The sequence below is a fragment of the Strigops habroptila genome, chromosome 1 (assembly GCF_004027225.2).
Source record: "Strigops habroptila isolate Jane chromosome 1, bStrHab1.2.pri, whole genome shotgun sequence".
Lineage (NCBI taxonomy): Eukaryota > Metazoa > Chordata > Aves > Psittaciformes > Psittacidae > Strigops > Strigops habroptila.
The window spans coordinates 13245675-13259341 of record NC_044277.2 but is presented as its reverse complement, the minus strand read 5'-3'; the positions used below and the strand labels follow the sequence as shown (position 1 = coordinate 13259341).

At 39.2% G+C, this 13667-nt stretch overlaps 1 protein-coding gene across 4 annotated transcripts in view; it reads left to right on the top strand.

Annotated features, from left to right (window-relative positions):
• The window catches only part of COL14A1 (collagen type XIV alpha 1 chain), a 119454-nt gene that overhangs the window by 36637 nt on the left and 69150 nt on the right, over positions 1-13667 (top strand). For all 4 annotated transcript variants that reach the window (XM_030489511.1, XM_030489601.1, XM_030489430.1 and 1 more), the window contains 7 exons: positions 1009-1173; positions 1517-1678; positions 3525-3676; positions 3846-3975; positions 8242-8387; positions 9669-9798; positions 13037-13176. In XM_030489511.1, coding sequence (XP_030345371.1) covers positions 1009-1173; positions 1517-1678; positions 3525-3676; positions 3846-3975; positions 8242-8387; positions 9669-9798; positions 13037-13176 — 1025 coding nt within the window. The remainder of the gene's footprint in view (positions 1-1008; positions 1174-1516; positions 1679-3524; positions 3677-3845; positions 3976-8241; positions 8388-9668; positions 9799-13036; positions 13177-13667) is intronic.

Below are 13667 nucleotides of genomic sequence, written 5' to 3'. Positions count from 1 at the left end.
GAAGGAAAGAATGTTGTTTTAATACCTGACAACTGGCAACAGTAACTTTTCAAATGATCGCCTGGGGCTTTTAGATTTCCATTGACCTTTAAGAAGTTAGAACACTGAAGCCCCAAAAGACACTTAGTGATGGATAAATGGGGGATGCCTGTCAACCTGTGAAAAATACAGTCTCTGAATACAATTCCAGCACCATCAAAGTAGCAGCTAGTAATACTGGCTGTCTTGCCAGGAGAATGATATATCCGAAGACCCAGACATGGCTGTAAGTAAATTTTTTTGGCAGGGAGGAAAGGATGGTAGAAGGAGTAATTGCAGTTAAGAACAGAAAGACTCTAGTATGATTCTGGGAATGAGATTACTGTAAGGTAGCAAGTAGTAAATTATCATGATTATTTTATATGGATGTTAGAAGAAGGTGAGTGAAGAACCTTTGTTGCGGGAGACTTAAGAGAGTTTTCACATAGGATCTCATTGTGGTGTGTAAATTTGTCCTGAGGAGATGTTCTTCTTCCTTCCCTTTAAATAATTAGCAGTTATTAAAACCAGATCCTCCACAAGCTTTAAATTATTGTAAATTGGAAAGACAAACAAGCCAAGAAACAAATTAAAGCTTGTATGTAGTATGGGGATTTACTAAGCTATCTAGAGCATGTGCTTTCATGTAAGCAATGTAAGTAAAAGGAGAAGAGACTTCCTATTCTAACTTCATACAGTAAGATAGAAAAGGTGATGCATTCACAGGAAGATCAGTTTAGGTTTCCATAGCCAGTTTAAATTGCATTGATTGATCAAAAGGCTGCTAAAGATGAATGTCACCTTCTCTGTAGTTTAGATTGATTTTTGGAAATTAAACTTTCAATAAATAAACACTTATTTTATACTTATTCTTCAGTAAGAGGTTTCTCATGATTTTTAAATTGAGTGGAAAGACAAACACTGTGATACTAGCAAAATTAATGGTCATTTTCCCCCTCTTAAAGTCTTTTAAAATATTTCTTTTTTTAGGTCTTGCCTTAACTTACATTTTGGAAAACAGCTTTAAGCCTGAAGCAGGTGCAAGACCTGGGGTGTCTAAAATCGGTATACTGATCACTGATGGGAAGTCCCAAGATGATGTTATCCCTCCTGCTAAAAACCTACGAGATGCTGGCATTGAGCTGTTTGCTATTGGTGTGTGTTCTGCCATATCCATACGTTGTGTCCTATTAAGCTCTGGTATATTTGTATCTGTTGCCCTCTATATTAAGAAAGTGTGGGGGATTTCTGTCTGTATCCAGTAAGTATTGTTACTAATGTGAATCTTCTTTATACATTTTCCAGTACATTATGCTGCAACTGAAGTTTAGCTATACATGGATGCTACATTATAAGCTGAAAAAATGCCAGTTATGCTGGCAGAAATTAACATTCTGAAGTAGCGTTTTAACAGAGTAATACGTAGTTTATCAATCCCTCTGCATACAAGATTTTTTCTTTTTCATTGCAAATATTTTCTTTTTCTTTCCAATGAAAGGTGTAAAGAATGCAGATATAAATGAACTCAAAGAGATTGCCTCTGAACCTGACAGCACACACGTCTACAATGTTGCTGACTTTAATTTCATGCATACCATTGTTGAAGGTCTTACCAGAACAGTGTGCTCACGAGTAGAGGAACAGGAAAAGGAAATCAAAGGTGAATAAGAAAAAAGGTGTAATGTAACTTAATATGAACTTAGAGCTACAAATGCTGTTTCAAATGTCTGTACTTCAAAGTTGCTGTCTGGCACTTGGCTCATGCTATATATTTGTTGCTCACAAGAAAGTACATTGTCAGGCAAGTTATCTTCCTAGGTATGTTTTAATTTTGCTTTGACATCTTTTGATCTTTTGCTCTCTGTCTTTGATTGTGGTAAATATTATGTTATTTGGTAGTACCAAAAAATACAAAAATATACATTCATTTTGCTGTAACTATTTCCAAGTGGTGGGTAAGGAAATTTTTTTCTAATACACAGGTTTGGAGATGAATTACTTTAACAGCTGCACATGGAGTTGTTACATTTGTGCTGTGCTTTCCATCTCCTAACTTACTGTTTGTATTGTCTCCTAAGTTTTCAAAATTTTTTACTATTAAGATTACTTTGTCCCTTCCTGATGATGGAATTTTTCTCTTTTGTATTTAATACACAAAAATACATTTCAGAGTATTTCTACCTGTGGAATGAGAGAGTGTGTATTAGTAAGGCTCCATTCCATTTTCTTCCCTTTTTATTTACCTGGAAACTGGAAGGAATACAGAATATTAGCTGTGTCTTGTAGGGAGGAGTAAGCAGTCAGTTGGGAAACTGAGAGGGAGAGGATGGAAAAAGCACAGAGAGATGAGACATCTTTGTGGAAAGGGATGATTGCCAGTGATGACCATTCACTACATCTCTTCAATCTGCCAACAGGCAGCACATCAGTTTCCAACCTGCAGAGGAGCACAGGGTATCACAGGTGTGGATGTCCTTGGATGTTCTTTGTGACTGGGAGGAAAACAACCTGAAAAAAATCCAAAAGAAAACAGAAAGAAAGGGGCTTGGGGGTGTTGGTTGATGAGAAGCTTAACATGAGCCTGCAGTGTGCTCTCACAGCCCAGAAACCAACCATATCCTAGGCTGCATCAAAAGAAGCGTGACCAGCAGGTCAAAGGAGGTGATCCTGCCCCTCTACTCTGCTCTCGTGAGACCTCACTTGGAGTACTGCATACAGTTCTGGTGTCCTCAACATAAAAAGGACATGGAGCTGTTGGAGCAAGTCCAGAGGAGGGCCATGAGGATGATAAGGGGGCTCGTGCACCTCCCCTATGAAGACAGGCTGAGAGAGTTGGGGCTGTTCAGCCTGGAGAAGAGAAGGCTGCGTGGAGACCACATAGCAGCCTTCCAGTATCTGAAGGGGGCCTATAAGGATGCTGGGGAGGGACTCTTCCTTAGGGACTGTAGTGGTAGGACAAGGGGTAATGGCTTCAAACTTAAACAGGGGAAGTTTAGGTCAGATATAAGGAAGAAGTTCTTTACAGTGAGGGTGGTGAGGCACTGGAATGGGTTGCCCAAGGAAGTTGCTAATGTTCCATCCCTGGCAGTGTTCAAGGCCAGGTTGGACAGAGCCTTGGGCCACATGGTTTAGCGCAAGGTGTCCCTGCCCATGGCAGGGAGGTTGGAACTGAATGATCTTAAGGTCCTTTCCAACCCTAACTATTCTATGATTCTATGATTCTATGGCTTGAAAGAACAATAGGAGGAAGGACAGGAAGGCTTAGTTTTATATTTTTCTTTCATGTAAACTTTTATGAAAGAGTAGGGATGCTTAGTTCCAGTGCAAACTCCATGTGCACTACTCATTATTAGTCTTTGTTTCCATCGAAAATGACCTAAATAAATGTGCGGTAGCCAATTATTTGAATTTTTGATGAGGAGCAATCTTTGGAGCTTCAGCAAATACAACAAACCAAAAATTATTTTACAGAGGGGAATAAAAAATATGTGTTGTCTCTAACCTAGGAACAATTGTTGCTTCACTTGGGGCTCCTTCGGATTTGGTCACATCTGAGGTATCAGCTAGAGGATTCCGGGTTAGCTGGACCCATGCCCCAGGCAATGTGGAAAAGTACAGGGTTGTGTACTATCCCACTCGAGGAGGACAACCGGAAGAGGTAATAGGAAGAAGAGCTTCACAGAAATTTTTAATACAACAGCAAGAACTAACCAGATGATAGAAAATCCATGGTCTTATTTAAATCTACCCTGAAATTACCGAAGTGGGCTCTGAAGCCCACTACAGAAAGCAGATATGCGAATTTAGTTGATTTTTTCTCTAAACAGGTTGTGGTAGATGGAAGCTTATCAACAGCAGTTCTGAAAAACCTGATGTCTTTAACTGAGTACCAGATAGCCGTATTTGCTATATACCCAAATGCTGCTAGTGAGGGCCTCCGTGGAACTGAAACTACACGTAAGTATCCTTATCATGTCTGTTATGAATTTGACTGTCTCCATTTAATCATGCTGTGTAAGTATTAGTCTTAGTGAAAAAGAAATACAGAAGGAAGTCTATTTCAATTTAGCTTCTTTTTATGCATTTGCCTTAAATTAATATCTGTTTGAATTAATTCTGGGCTAAGTTCTAAGTCCAAATGCTCTGTGGATATTTAAACACTGAGGAAAGTTTTATCTCTGGGCTAAACTTGGAAGTCAGCTGCATTGAATCCTAAATTAGGACAGTCTTACACTTTGGGTGTGGAGCCAAGTTTCATAAATTAGGTTTATGGCTGAAGATGATTTCGTGAGTGGAGGATTAAGTGGGACCGGAAATAACTGCATGTGATTCCCATCAGTGCCAGAGATTTCAAGGTAACTTTTGTAAGTTCCTTTCTCAATGATTCAGTTATTTTCTGTCTGTAAAATGGTGCCTTGGGATATTGTTAGAATGAATTCATTTACAGTTTTAAGTTCTATAATGAAAACTATGCTAGTACCTGACATAACGTGCTGCTATTGATCATAGCAATTTTGTGTATTTGTATACAATATACAGTTACTTTGTTTAGTATGTATGAAAGATATTAGGAATGCAAGACTGACTTTTTAGTTCAAACTAAGAGCCAGGAAGTCAATATGTGATCTATCAATAGCTGATATCTTCTGGAAGAACAACACAATAGGACTCAAGTGATCTAGAAGATTTCTACAATGCTTTGACAAATTCCTGACACAAGTGATCAAGAGGACAGCAAGAGAAAGTTCTTTGCTGTTGCTGATTCTTAAAACCAAGGAAGAACTTATCTGGGGTGGGAGGTTAAAGTTACAGGTGGTAGCCTTGGCTGCAGTGATCATGAGATGGTGGAATCCAGGATTCTGAGGGAAGGGAGGAGTGCAAAAAGCAGGACCACAACTCAGGATTTCAGGATAGCAGTCTTCAGTCCCTTCATAGATGTACTTGGAAGAATCCCAACAGATATGGCCCTGGAGAAAAGAGGGATCCAGAAGAGCAAGTCAATACCCAAAGATTACATCGTACAAGTTCAAGAAAGACCCATACTAACAAGCAGGAAATCAAGCAAAGGCGACAGGAGGCTGGCATGGATAACTGCAAAGTCTTGTCCCTGGGGAGGAATAACTGCCTGCGTCAGTGCACACTGTGAGGGTGATCACCTGAATGGCAGCTCTGCAGAGGAGGACCTGGGGGTCTTGGTACATAACAAGCTGACTGTGAACCAGCAATGCACCCTTGTCACAAAGAAGGCCAAGAGCCTCCTGGATTGGAATAGAAATGGATTGCCAGCAGGTTGAAAAAGGTGACTCTTGCCCTCTGCTCAGCGCTGATGAGGGTGGTGAGACACTGGAACAGGTTGCCCAGAGAAGCCGTGGCAGCCCCATCCCTGGAAACGTTCAAGACCAGGTTGGATGGGGCTTTGAGCCACCTAATGTAGTGGAAGGTGTCCCTGCCCATGGCAGGGCAGTTGGAACTCGGAGCTCTTTAAGGTCCCTTCCGACGCAAACCATTCTATGATTTTATGACAATTTTATTGTCATGGTGGTCAACCACTGGACTAGGTTGTCCAGAGAGGTGGTGGAGTCTGCCTCTCTGGAGGTATTTAAAATCTAACTGGACATGGTTCTAGCTGACCCTGACTGACCAGAGAAGTTAGATAAACTAGATCTTAAGAGATTACTTTCATCCTCAATGGTTCTTTGATTCTATGCCACTGCTAATCTTCCCAATCTGAAAATAAAATAAAATAGGATCATATAAAATTGAGACTTCCATTTTAGTCTGTCTCCTCAAATGTCATTTCCAGCCATGTTATACTCCATAACACAGTGTTAGGACCTGTTTAATTTATTGAGACAGAGAGACCAGTCACATACCAAGCCAACAGAATTGTTTCATATTGCACCTGGTGTTCCTTTGAAGTCACCTAGTCAAGTTCTGACAGAGCCCAGCCCTGCTGGCTTTCTGAGATCTGATCAGATCATGCCCCAAGGTCATGCAGCATCAAGCATTTTATACAGCTGCCTTCGATAGTGTGTTGGAAGTAATAGCCTGACTTGTGCAAGTATTAATCACTCAACATGCTAAAATACCTGCAGTTTGAAAGTATTTTTTGCTGTCCTAATGGAGAACTATGGAAAACTGTAGTTTGCGTTCCTGCCTTTGTGTGACATACTGACAGATTAAAATAGCCACCTGCCACATTTGTTCACATACAACACTGAAAATAACTTACAGGTATGTGAAATCTAAATAGACACATTCAATATGCAAAACATACAGGTAATTAGAAAGGTTTCTGTTTTAATAGCAATTTCTAACTTGAAATAAATATGAAATGTGTTCACATTTTAATTTGCTGCAATTATATTTTTACATGGTTTAGGTTATTCAAGCTGGTTTTAGTAGGCTTGATTTATCTCTATATTACCAGAGTATTAGCATGCTCTGGTAACTGTCCAAAATGCAAATCAGTGTTATCTACTGGACACTTATATCTGAGATTCTGAGCTCTTCAGCTGCAAATTTTAATAGAAAATACCACTTGTTTCATTTCCAGTCACCTCTTTGTTAATGATTATTTATATTGCTAGAGTATCTAGGAGTTCCTGATGAGAGTTAAAATATGAGTCATAAGTTAGAGGATATTTTTCTTGTAGATTTTTAGCTTGAAAATAGGGAAAATGACAGGTGATATATAATGTCTCTGTGATCCTGGGGCAGTTTGAATAGGAATGAGACAAAGTGCCTTCAGAATATCTCAACATGTAGTTTCTTTCTGCAGGCATCAGAGGTTTGAGTGGAGCTCTGAGGGAGGAGACTGAAGTACATTTGAAAATGTTTATGGGTAGTTTCTCCTAGAATTAGAGGAGTTGTGGGAATTCATGGGAATATAAGTCACCACATCAACAAGGGTCTAAACAGGGTGGAGATAGGCTGTGAAAGGTTTGGAAGTGGAGATAAATGGGTAACCTGGTAGTGGAAACCTAAAGAGAGGCCTAGGTTGAAGTTTTGCTCGTCTTTACAGACCTGAACAACAGACTGAGTGAACAGCCTCAATGGATAAGAAAGGATGAGGCTACATGTTTTGTATATAGGAAGTTGAAAGCTCTGTTAGAGTTTGTTGAATATAATGTAATAGATATTCTACTCCTTGGAGTTGTCAGCTAGACAGGCTGTAGTTTTTGTTTGGACAGGGAGATTAGGAGATTAGAGAAGCTCTGTGAGTTATTAGCATCGTAATTAGAATTGCTTGCTGAATCTGTGTTTGCAGATCAGATTCTTCAGAAACACGCAAAGCAGAGCTTTGTGGAGGAGCAACCAAAGTTCCCTTGTATTTCTCCAGTGACTGGATATTTTGGTGGGATCCATCAGTGGTGTAAAACAGCAGTGGAGAAGGCCTTGGAATGCTGTTCTGTGAGAGGAAGAAAGTGAGGACAGTTAGAGAAGTGCAAAATGTTATTCTAAAGAGTTACAGAAATACAAAGAAAAATTCAAGAACCCATACTGGTTCTGGTATCAGTGCCTTAAATTCACAAGTAAACCTCCTAATAATGTTTGAATTTCACTCAGCCTGCTTAGCTGTACTCACTGGGTTAGCATTCACCATGAGTTGCAGTGGATGACCTTGCCCTTATTTGCATAATCCCACTGGCACAAGCCTGGGAGCCAGTTTGGATATCCAGGCCTTAAACACACAACAGTTTGCAGTCAAATGTTTTGACATGCACAACATGCTCATTCAGAGTTTTCTCCAGGGTATCCAACCTCATGGCTGACTCTCCCACACTCTGGCTTGGGAACTATTGCCAGAAAGAGCCACCTCTGGGGACTGCTCCTTGTTCCTAATAGCAGCCGTATTCATTCTTCAATGGGGAGCCATCATCCTCCTGCACATCAGGAAGAGGGAAGGATGAGATCTAAACAGAGTGATTTAGTGCTTAAAGACCAGAAATCCTCCCACTTGAAATATTCAAATCAATTGAGGACAAAGAGCTGAAATGCTTTGTAAGTGGTAACTCTGCTCTGGCATTACAATGTGTTAGGTCATCATTCCCTTGTTTCTCTAATCCTGCATTCTTTTATGTATTAATCAGCTCTTCACAGTCATGTCACTTCCATGCCTGGAGAAAGCTATATTCTTTTGTGTTCCCTGGGGTAAAATAAACTGAAAATAGCTGGTTGTTCAAGTGACACAACTGAAGCCTGTCTCTTGTTCCACTGTAGTTGCCTTGCCAATGGCATCGGATCTGCAATTGTATGATGTGTCACAGAGCAGCATGAGAGCAAAATGGAATGGAGTACCGGGTGCCACAGGTTACATGATCCTATATGCTCCCCTCACAGAAGGATTGGCAGCAGATGAGAAGGAGGTGATATATTGTGCTTTCTCTTGAATAGCAGTTATTAAAAAAATAATTATTTTAAGGAATAAATTAGTACATGGCATTTAACCTCCAATTTGATCATTAAGTTTTTTTTCCATGACTGCCTTAAGTACTGTATGTGTTACAGACTATGAATAAAATGCAAGTACCAGTTCATTATTTTTATATATCATTGCCAAAAAAATGCAACAATTTCAGCTAAATTAAAGTGACTCATTTGAAATGATACATGATGCAAAATTGCATCATCACATAAATCTAACACTCAAAGAAAAATATTAAATAAAGATATTTTTACAGTGTGTTATAAGAAGAATATGAAGTTCAGCCTTTGTTCTCATTAGGACCTTTAAAAATTAGTAGAATTTGCAGGTGTGACCTTTATTGGTTTTCTTTTAGTTCTGTTCAACTTTTTTTTTTTAATTTAATTTTAATCATCATAAGTGATTTTTAGAAGATATTTTTAGAGTGAAAAGAAGATGGAACAAGGTGAAGTCCAGTCTTCTGTCACTAAACTAGTAAAACCAGTAGAGTTTCTAAAGTTACTAGCATAATTCCAACGGAACTTCTGGTCAGGATTTAAAAATTTTTATGCTCAAGTTTCTATATGTATAACTAAGATTATGTACAACATCTCTGTGCAAGCAAGAACACTAAAAAACATGCAGGGGCATGTGAACTTGTGGAGAGCGTAGGAAGCTACTGAAAGCTCGCATGGACTTGTGTTCTCTGCTAAATGAGTGGCTGTGAGCATGTAGTTCTGTTATAAATGGGGCCTCCCTGAAAACTGGCTGATTCAGGAGTGAGCCTTACACCAAAGAAAGACTTTTTTTCCACAAGTCAGTCAGTCCATGATAACATGGCTCAGTAAAGAGATGGAGGAGGAAAATTATACATACCTTAAATAGCAACAGATCTGAGCCTCGGTGTGCATGGAAATCAATTCCTCCTGTGAAATTTCAGTCCTATGACTGAAGATGAAACAATGTGTACCTGCGAATGAAAAGGCCTTGGTAGCCACATGTTCTAAAGAGCACGCTACTATAACTAGTTACTTTTGAAGTCCTCTTACAAGTATGTTGGCTTTTGACTTTTTGATAATTATTGTGCAAAATCCCCAAATCCTAGGCCAAGTACCTCAGGCACAGTATCAGACAAATGCTTACATTTGATCACATATCTGATTCCAAGTGTGTAAACAATATTCTTCCTTGTCATGAGCTAATTCAGAAATAATATGTCTTTTTTTATTCATGGTGTTTTTAGATAAAAATTGGGGAGGCCTCAACAGATATTGAACTGGATGGACTATTGCCAAATACAGAATATACTCTCACAGTTTATGCCATGTTTGGAGAAGAAGCTAGCGATCCCCTTACAGGACAAGAAACTACATGTAGGTAGCACATATCTACATTCCCTCCCATGTTAATAAAACTTCAGAATAGTCTTTGCACATATTAGAGCAGATACCTGATTTTAAAACCTGATTTGAATAGTCCACAGGACAAAGTCTTAACTGTACTTAAGTTTCTCAGTACAAATAATTTATAGAGGCTGATGATGTGAGTTTCTACAAAACAGCTTGGTTTTGGAATAGGACTGAACTCCTCTCTCTTGTTGGTAGTGGTACTGTGGAGATCCCTGTTGATCTTGGTGGAACTACTGACAGTTTTCTGAACTTATTGAAAATGAATGAAGGTCACCACATAGAGCTAAATTGAGACTGCTCTGTTTAGCCTCCTATAGCCAGAGAACCAGGTGTGTGGGGGAGTCTGCTCAGATGGAGAAGTTCATTCCTCTGGCTCAATAGCAGTATGGGTGGAAAAGAAGCAAAGAGAAAATTTCTGTCCAACCCCTGCTGCCTAACATCTGGTAAACGAAGGGTTGGAAAGAGCCCTTGCACTCATGATAGATAGTGTCTTTTTAATAAGCAGCAAGAGTTTTGCCAGCAAAATTCTGTCCTCTGCTAACTGTACACAGCACTCTGTCAGCTCTCTAAATAGCCTTAGCATTTGGAAGACAATGTAATTGAAAATAAGAGATTGTGCTACTGGGATGTTTCTGGGACTGCATTCAGTGACATCTCTATTTCTCCCAGCAGAGGAGTGATTGCTTCCTCTTGTTTTGTGCCCCTGGCATGAGTAAGCCAATGTGAAAGTGACTTACATTTAATAGGTGACAGAAAGTCTTCAGGCATAGAAGTGCTAAGAAAAGGAAGAGCCAGAGCAATTGCTTGTCAGGTCAGCAAGTAATGCTGGAAGAAGCTTTAGGAATGCTGTTTAAACTGGGTCGTCTCTGAGAGGACAGTTGTAGACGGACAAGTGAAAACAGTAACCTACTGCAGCCAGGGCATGTTTGTGGGCTTGAAATGAGTGTAGAAGATCCTGAACACTTGGAGAATCAACTCTTTGGCTCTTTGTCCCTCTGTCCTTTGCTTCATATCTTTGTCTCTCATGCCTTCCATCTTCTCCTTTTTTTTTTTTTTTTGTATATGTGTGTATGTGCGTCCCCCCCCATGCTTTTGGCCAATATCTGACCGATATCTGGTTTCATTTATCCTGAACAGTAGTTTATGTAGGTTATGAGTGTGCCAGCCTGGATTCACTTCATGTCATATGATCTTGGAGGCTGCACAGCTCAAAACCTGGCTAAAACATTGGATGGAAGATCACATGCAAATTCCAGATCCATTGGCACAAGCTGAGAATTCATGACTGCAGCATTTGGTCACAGAAGCTAGTAATGTGTTAGTCAGCCCATCCTCACTGCTGTTACCAGACCAAAATAAAAAAACCCCTGCAACCTTCATTTATTTTTAGGGTGACTCAATGCAGCCAGCTCTGCTTTATAACACTGTAATGTGAATGAAGATTGATTCTAACCTTCCATACGCAGCTAGTCAAATAAGCGTTCTTCTAACAGGCTTTGATTGGTAAGACAGTGGGGCAGTCTGGAAGGAAAGAAAGCTCTTGGTGAGCACATCTGTTCCACATGGTTAGCGTTCAATGGTAGCATCCTCCCTGTCTGGATTCAGAAGATTTACGCTACTTTTTTTAGTTGTTTGGGGGTTTTTATGATTATGATTATGATTCTTTCTGGCTTCCAACTAATGAATAGACTATCTGGTATTTTCTTCCTGAAGCATATATCTGCCTGGAGAGTGATCTGCCTAATTTGCTGTAGTATTATGTGTAGTATCTGATATTCTATATTTAGTAAATACTATTCTTCTATACACTGTATCATCTCAGTTACTGTAGTGAAACCTTTCTCTGTGCCAAACAGAGGCATGATCAACAAACCCATTCTGTGGTGTGGTTTCTTTCTGGGACCAGAATTTACCCAAGACTCACTGTAAATATGACTCTGGCATCAGGACTGTCTGTCTGTCTGGTTGAGAGCAGTTCTGTCAGGAGGTTGGTTCCAAAAGGAAAGAGCTGAGACTGAAGCATTTTGTGGTATGGCCTGGATGGTGAAATGAAGTGCATTCCATGACTGACAGAAAGGAGAAAGGAAAGCCAGCACGTGATACTCCCTTCACTAGACTCAGAGGAATATATTGAATGCCAGAAAGCATGGCAAAACCATCTAATACAATTCTAATGTGTTCCTGTCTTCTCTTTTCTCACAGCCAAGTTGACTTGACTGTTCCTAAGCTGGTTAGGTGTTTGCTTGCAGATTCTGAGTTGATGTATGGTCTGGCTAAAGATCCCACGTAACATATGGGGGTTTTTTTCATCTTTTGCTTTTTCCCATGTGCTCTTGTTTGAGGGAAGCAGGTTCTGAAGTGCTGATATTTATCTGTCCAAGTGGATTAGTGAGGAGTGTGTGGAAGGCAGGATGGATGGAGAAAGGGTCCATGATTCAGAGAAAATTAGCAGATGTTGGGCTAATACAGAACCTACTACTGAGAGTAACAGGCAGCACACGTAGTTTTCTCTGGTGTGACAGAAAAGTGGACGCAATCTGAGACTCTCTTATTTTCTTTCAGTTCATGACAGTCAAGGAATATATAGTATATAAAGTATGGCTTGAACCGGTATTGTTAGGAAACAGCTTCTTTCTGTAATAAAATAGGAAAGGCTAAGCAGAGGTGAAAAAAAAAAAAAAATAGCGTCTTTGGAGATCATCTGAGCTAGTTACTCTTTTTAGACAAACTAATGTCAGAGTTTGTCAGAGACAAACTTTATGTCAGAGGCCTTTAGGATTCAGAAAGTTTTTTGCCAAAAATGTTACTGTCATAAAATATTTTTGCTGCGGTACTCATGGAAAACAAATATAGCATAAAGATTTAGCTGAATTAAATTAATTTACAAACACAAATTTATTGCAAGTATTGTGTAGGCTAGGTCTTGCTATGGTATCTGCTTTGAACAACAGCATTATTTCTTTCTTTTTCAGTATTAGTTGTTATGCACTTAGCAAGATTGAAAGTTCTGTTTCAGCAAAGAACTAAGCTATTTTATCTGCCTTCAGGTACTTGAGTAGCTCCATTGATGTAGGCCTTTTGATATAAATATTGGTGATACAAATTTTTGAATAGAAAATGTGAAGATAATTTTCAAGACATGAAAAATTTCACAACTAAAACCTGGAATTGCTTTCATGGTTTTATCTCTTTCCTTTTCAAGTGCCTCTAAGTCCACCAACAAACCTGAAATTTTCAGATATTGGGCACAATAGTGCTAAGCTAACATGGGATCCTGCTTCCAAAAATGTGAATGGCTATCGCATCATGTACGTTAAAACAGATGGAACAGAAACCAACGAGGTAAATTATTAGTATCAATCTTCCCTTAACCAATCTCAGACATCCAAAACTCCAACTTGCGGAATTATTAAAGGTAACTTTTATAAACAAAAGCTACGTTGCAAGCTGTAAAAAATATTAGCTCTAGCTAATTCCGAATTCTGAAACTGAGTGCAAATAAGAGTTTTCTTAGTGTTGGGTATACATTTGGAGTGGATCATACATGTGAGCAACAGTACTTTGAACATCTTACATACCAGAACAGTCATTGCTGGTGCACATACACTGAAGGAAACTACTCAAGTGAACAACAGTTCGTATGTGCAGGATCTTAATTTAATGTATGGTATGGAAATATGTATTCTTGATTCAATCCAGATAAAGAGACTTTCAATCTATCATACGTCATGGACTCAAGCTCATTCAAAAAGACTATCTGAAAGCTTTGCCACATTTTCTTAACATTTATTGCTTAAATTATATGTTGGAAACTCTCTTTCTAGTAACAGGAT